Source organism: Chanos chanos, chromosome 5 (genome assembly GCF_902362185.1).
Source record: "Chanos chanos chromosome 5, fChaCha1.1, whole genome shotgun sequence".
Classification (NCBI taxonomy): Eukaryota; Metazoa; Chordata; class Actinopteri; order Gonorynchiformes; family Chanidae; genus Chanos; species Chanos chanos.
In genome coordinates this window covers 49265815-49272548 of record NC_044499.1, presented here as the reverse complement: position 1 = coordinate 49272548, position 6734 = coordinate 49265815, and the positions used below count along the sequence as shown (strand labels likewise).

Genomic DNA, 6734 nt, shown 5'->3' with positions numbered 1-6734 from the left:
CGTCTGTGGGCCCTGAAGCCCCTGAGTGAGGCTTGTGTCTCTTGAAGTACAATAATAAGTCTCCGGAAAGTTCTGAGAGAGAAGCCTCCCATCTGTAACTCCGGTTTGAAATATCGTCTGTCAGTCTAGCCCAAACATACCAAGTGGTTGACGTTTACTTAGTCATAATTTCGTTTTAATAAAACAATATTGGGTCTCGGGTCAGAGTGACATGAGCTCTTTTATTCGTTTTAGAGAACTTTGCGATCATTAATGCGAAACGATTTGAGCATACGAGAGATGACTTTCGTGCTACCAAATCTAAACCAAAGAGGCATCGACCTTTAATTACGCCCTCTTTCACTTTATCCATCTCTCTTTCCGAGATTTAATCACATTCTCTCTCTGTAATAAATTCCTTCATTCAAAGTCATTTTGACTTTGGCTACTGATTTCACGTTTGGACAGCTCCCTCATGTTAAGAGGAGAGGGAAAAAGAAAGACAAAAGAATCAGGGTTTCCGTGTCCTCTTTGCCCAGCTGGGTGAGAATGCTAACCCTATAGCACACAGCAAAGCAGGCTAAATCAGACTTCAATCGGATTTAAAAACAACAGGGAGTTCTCTCTTTTATCTGCTCGTGCAAAGCTCCTGCTATCCTCTAAACTAAAAGAAGCAGAACGGGAGGGTTTGGAGGAAGTCCTGCATAATTTAAACTATTGCTGCGCAACCCAGCCCCGTCTTGACTGATTGTGCAATGGAATTGCAAGATTTACGTTCCCTTGGAGTCTCACTAATCATTATTGGAGTTTTGGGAAACAGGGCATTCTCATGGACCACATCCTATGTACATACATACTGGAACAGAGTCTCCCTCTCTCTCTCTCTCTCTCCCTCTCTCTCTCTCTCTCTCTCTCTTTCTCTCTCTCTCTCTCTCTCTTTCTGCATCTCTCTGTCACACATACAAAGATACACACATACACATTTGCACATGCAACACACACTCACACACCGACACATGTATACACACACACGTACACACACAGACACAGACACGCACATTTTTCTTATAGTTTCTCTTCAGTGCAATGGCCGTCTTGGGAGGATGTGCGGAAGCCATCACATGTTTCCTGTCCTCAGCTTCTTCTCTGTGTAAGGGGGTGGGGGGTGAGGGGGGGGGGCAGACAGATGTGGGTAGATGGAGGAATAAATTTGCAGGTGGCCTAAAACAACATGAGGATAAAAGAAAAAAAAAGTGGGGGACAGGGAGGTGGAAGAAGACCTGGGGGCTCGTTGGTCTGATGAAGCCCAGCCTCTGTGGGCCTCAGACACAATGCATGAGAGTGAGAGAAAAGGAGAGAGTGAGGGGGTGAATGAGTGTCTGGGATGGATGTCTCTGATACAAAAGTATAAGCGTACGATGACCATAAATCTCCTTTTTTTTTTTTTGCGCTCATTAATCAGGCAAGAGCTTGAAGAATCTCTGAGCTACCTGTATGTATGTTTCTCAGGGATTAGAGTAATGAAGTAATCTGTGTTGCCATCTGTGATTACCAACGTGAAAATTACAGCACAACTGATGTGTAGCTTTCTGCATTGCCAAGTTCTCAATACATATCAAACCTCAAGCCTTGAACCAAACACACAAACCATTAATGCCCTTTAAACATGTAGAAAGACAGGTAGACAGACAGATAGATAGATAGATAGATAGATAGATAGATAGATAGACAGATAGATAGATAGATAGATAGATAGATAGACAGACAGAGAGATAGACAGACAGACAGATAGATAGACAGACAGATAGACAGATAGATAGATAGAAAGATAGATAGATAGATAGATAGACAGACAAACAGACAGATAGATAGATAGATAGATAGATAGATAGATAGATAGATAGATAGACAGACACTTTATTTTACTGTGTAGTACTCTGTGATAAAAGAATGGGCCACATGGTTATTCAAGACAAATGCAGGTTGTACTCAGCTCTAATGTTTTCATATCATGCTCGACACATTTGAGACGATGAGAGGTGATTGTTGTCTTTAGAATATTCCCTGCCATGTCCTTGGTGTTATTGTTATAGTGGGAGGCCGTGGGGGTCAGAGGACTTTGATGTCATCGTGAAATATTGCCTTAGTAAACAATAACATCACGCAGATGGACCACAGCATAGAGAGCAGGGCCAGTAGGACAGGCTTTCATTTCACCAGTCCACTCTCGGGCCTGACCTGCACACCTCCGGCTATCCATCAAAGCCTCGCTCCTGCCCTGCTCCTGCTGGCTTCACACCAAACATCTTCAAAATAAAAGTCTCCCGTTATTGTTAGTATAACCCTGCTTCGTATTGAGTGCCTACTGAGAGTGAAATACTGTTAGTCGATATGTGACCTCCCGTTCACAATGTTAAAACATTTTCTTTCCTACAAGTTTGTTTTTCAGGGTTGGGTTCTTAGGGTAATGTGGATCCCGGGACAGGGGGTCGGGGGCGGGATGGGGTGGGGTAGCGCATGTATGAGGGTTTGTGTGACTGTATGTGTGGCTGGGTTTCTTTGTTTTTGTGTGTGTGTCTGTTTGTGTGTGTGTCTGTGTGTGCGTGTGTGTGCCTGTTTGTGTGTTTACGTGTGTGTGTGTGTGTGTCTGTAAGTCTGTGTATGGGTGTGTGGGTGGGTACGAGGGTGTGCGTGTAACTGTACGCTCTTTGGTTGTGGCTGTATGTGTGTGTGTGTGTGTGCGTGTGCGTTTGTGCGTTTGCTCAGTTACTGGCCGCTGAAAGGTCATTTTCACAAAGCTTGAAGTTGCAAGTTATTTAAAGAATGTCCCTGAGTGAAATCTGCTTTCACCATCATAAACTGGTTTGAGATGGATCAAACTGCTCTGTCTCTGTCCTCATATGAGATGACTCAGCCAGTCTATTTATTTAACTATCGCTGTCAACCAAGAACTGCCCAAAATCACCCAGAGCTACCAGTGTTTTCTGATTTGTGGATCAAACCACTTTTCTCTTACTGTCTTTGTGGTGCTTTGTTTCCACTGGGTGATGTCTACTGTGCAAAAGAAGTTATTCATAGGGGAAGTTTGCTTACCGCTGTTTGTCTCCTACAATTTCAAGCTGTACGTAATTGATATTTCTCAGTGCAGGAAACCTACAGTTTTTGTTTCTGGCTTTTTAATTCCTAGTGTTTTCTGGATCAATATCTGAATGTAAATAAACAACAAAACAGAAAAAAAAAACATTACTTCCTTGTTCAATACCTTTTCATCAAACGTGTCCAAATCGAACTTTCCTCTCGAAAACAAAGCCGGTCGCGATTTTGTCCGACCTGGTTTATTGAATATAAAACGTCAGAGGTGTAAATGAACTACCATTCTGTGGAGTGCCTTTTTTTTTTTTTTATTAGCCGGCCCTAATCCTATAATTGCGGTTTATATGTTTCGGTTTATTTTTACGGCTATTAGCGCTAATACAGTAATAGTTCTCATAAGAGTGGAATGTAAGGGAAATGGTGAAGGATGGGCCCGTAAACAGCTGCGGCGGGATGGGGGTCAGCGGTACTGTAAGCTTCAGCCCCTGCAGTGGGTGTGTATGGAGCCGATTCTCCACCCCAGGCCCAGTCCAGAGGCCACTAACCTCTCCAGGCTTTGTGTTGCTGGCTGGCCGCGGCACAAGCTTACCATTGTGAGTGCTTGGACCCTGGTTGTTTTAGCACTGTTTTCTTAAGGAAGCAGGAAATTGGATGACTGGCTACCTGCTACAACAACATCCTGTACTTGAGAAGTCGTCTTTTCAGCCATACCCACCTATTATTTCCACCCCGTTTTTTTTTTTTTTTTTTCTTTTTTTTTTTTTTGTCAGCGTTGCTCCAGTGGTCAGCCTCCAGACTTCTGGTGCAATGGGCCCCCTCATTGGGTTTTTTTTTTTTTTTCTTTTTTGTCTGAGTTCCATTCCCGAATGAGATCAATTTTTACACACATCCAGATGCTTCCGCCAAAAATAGTTTGGGGGCCAAGTGTAGATTGGAGGCCAAAATTGCACCATCAGAAATTCAGAGATCAGGTACACGAAGAGAGAGCCCTTGGGCTATTTGTCTTTACGAACGCTGACTGACAGTTGGTGTTATGAAAAATGCATAAAGAGGCTGACGAGTTCATTTCGAATGCAGCAGTTACCGAGTCGGTTGCCAGCATTCAAAACTAGACACCAGACGCTCTATCCATTGTCCTCTCCACTGGCACACAGAAGAGTTTCAGACTCGATTATCTTCAAAAAACCTGTTGTCAGAAATGTAAGACGCGGACTCTTACACCTGAAAACGATCTGGAGCAGGTCGCGGCGGGCGTAACGGTGAATTACGGCAACGGCTCTCTGTTTAGGACGTGGTCTTTACAAACCCCTACCGCTGACTCCACACAAACACAGTAGAAAATGTAAAGGATATTTATTATACCTAAACCGCATACATTCAATCTTAGGCTGTACTGACTATGTGAAATGAACTGAAAATTTAATTTACTTAAGGATTTGATACTCTATATACGTTCGTAAAATTTTTTGGACAATGTAGTCCTAGCAGGGAGACCGAGATAGAGTCAACGTCAAGGCATTAACAATGAATCAGCGTTAAACCACATTGTTTCTGTGTAGTCTTTCACATCATAACTCAAGATCTGTGGCTTTGGGAAAAAAAAAAAAAAATCACAATACCACTCCAGATTTTTTTTTTTTTTTTTGTAAGTGATTTATTTCAGTTTGCAGATTTTCAATATGCAACATCTGTGTTTTATCGCTTTCATTCAAAGTTTAAAAAAAGAAAAAGTACAAAAAACTTCAAAATCATTGTTAAAATGGGAGGAGGGGGAAAAAAACTTATATTCTAAGAACACCCAGACAACAGCGCTCAGGAGTTAAAATAAAAATTAAAAAATTTTTAAAAAAAAACAAAAAACAGAGTGACATTTGATACCGAGGCACTTGTGGTTGGTTGGCGATCACTGCGATGGTCCTGAGACTGTCTGTCTGTGGAGATTCAGCAGGTGCTTAGAGTCAAGCTTCAGAAGCCACCATTGTAGTGTGTGTGTTTGTGTGTGTGTGTGTGTGTGTGTGTGTGCGTGTGTGTGTGACTTCATTCACTAACGGACACAAATCATTATGCCACGGTCAAGGGGACGGAGCTGTTACCACCACCTCAAAAAAAAAAAAAAAAAAAAACATCTAACGCTTTATAGACATGAACTGTTTCTGCCCTTGAATTTTGTTAAGTCTCAAATTGAAGTCCAGAGTCTTTAATTCCACTTGGTCACTGAGTTTATGGGTGTTTAAAGAGACACATTCTTTGACTTGGAGATTCACATCCAAACCAAAGGTCGTTTTTCGGTGGACGCTGGCCATCCGAGCAATAGGAACAACAGAAGGTCCAGTGGAACTGGCCTGTGAGACGGCCTGTCTGGATGAATGAGGAAAACTCTTGGAAAACCTTTAAAAAGCGGCGCACATGGTTCTGCTCCCAACAGCCGCAAAGTCCCAGGATGCAATGCGGTGTCACTGGCTGGGTTTTTTTGTTTGTCTGTTTGTTTGTTTGTTTTTCTTTTAAAGTAGCTGAAGTTCAAACCGCTTACTCTGAGCTGGGTGACGCAGCTGAATCGACCTCATCGATCTCCAGGTCGTGAGGAGAAGCTGGCTGTCCACCTTTTACCCTCTTCCACTTCATCCGTCTGTTCTGAAACCACACTTTCACCTGCAGGAGAACAAAGGTCAGAGAGATTACACACGAGAGATGAAAATGAGCTGTAAATGAGACCACACCACCTTAAAAATGCTGTTCTGGACAAAAAAGAACACTGTAATTTGCTTTCGGACTTCCCTGGCACCCATCTGATGGACATTTTCACAGTCGGTTCACAGTTAACATACACTGCGGTTCTTTTTTAAATCTAAATGCAGAGGAGGCAAAATCTGTGACCCCTTGTGCGTCCCTCTCACCATTCCCCACGGAAACACAGGGACATGGATAATGTTCCCACACTATTTTTAAGTTCATCTTTTTTTCTTTTTTTTTTGCTTTTTCTTTCTTTCTTTCTTTCTTCCTTTCTTTTTTTTTTTTTTTTAAAGTCTGTCTGCCACTCATTTATTTGAGATTGGGGGAGAGGCAGGCAGCCAAGAAATGTAGGATGCATCGGAAAAAGTCGAGCCGGAGTTGCAGAGGGATTGGGGAGAAGCCTGGAGTACTGCTGGGATCTGGCATGTGTTTGTGGCTTAAGCCTGGGAAAGCCATCGAGGGCTAGGATGAGTGTGGTCATAGCAAAAACGAAAGCCAAGACCACTGAAGGAAAGACCTGGGAGTGATGGGGAGACTGCAGTGGCTTCAGTTCCATTTACCCACAAATCTCTCAGACACATTCAGAGGAACAGATGCTAGGTCCATTTTTTAGGAGGGGGGGTGGGGTGGGATGGGATGGGAGGTTAAAGAATTATAGGAAAAAGTATAATTTATTCATTGAAATTTTAGGGACCGAATGTGAGTTGGTAGAGCAGTGGACTTAAAGCAGAGTTCGGGTTTTTAAGCCCCGGAGCAGACGAAAGAGGTTTACCTGTCTCTCTGTGAGGTCCAGATTGACGGCGATCTCGTAGCGACGGAGCCGGGTCAGGTAGTTGTGGTGGGTGAACTCTGCCTCCAGTTCCCTAAGCTGCTCTTTGGTGAAAGCCGTCCGCTCCTTTCTGGCTTTGCAGTTCGCGTCAGTCTTAAAGCTG

General features: G+C 43.2%; 1 protein-coding gene across 1 annotated transcript in view; it reads right to left on the bottom strand.

Moving 5' to 3' along the window:
* Nucleotides 1-5598: 5598 nt before the first annotated feature.
* Nucleotides 5599-6734, bottom strand: part of meox1 (mesenchyme homeobox 1) — a 6253-nt gene continuing 5117 nt past the window's right edge. The window contains exons 2-3 of the mRNA XM_030775968.1: nt 6575-6734; nt 5599-5721 (exon numbers count right to left, since the gene is read on the bottom strand). The exon at nt 6575-6734 is cut by the window's right edge and continues 13 nt beyond it. Coding sequence (XP_030631828.1) covers nt 5599-5721; nt 6575-6734 — 283 coding nt within the window. The remainder of the gene's footprint in view (nt 5722-6574) is intronic.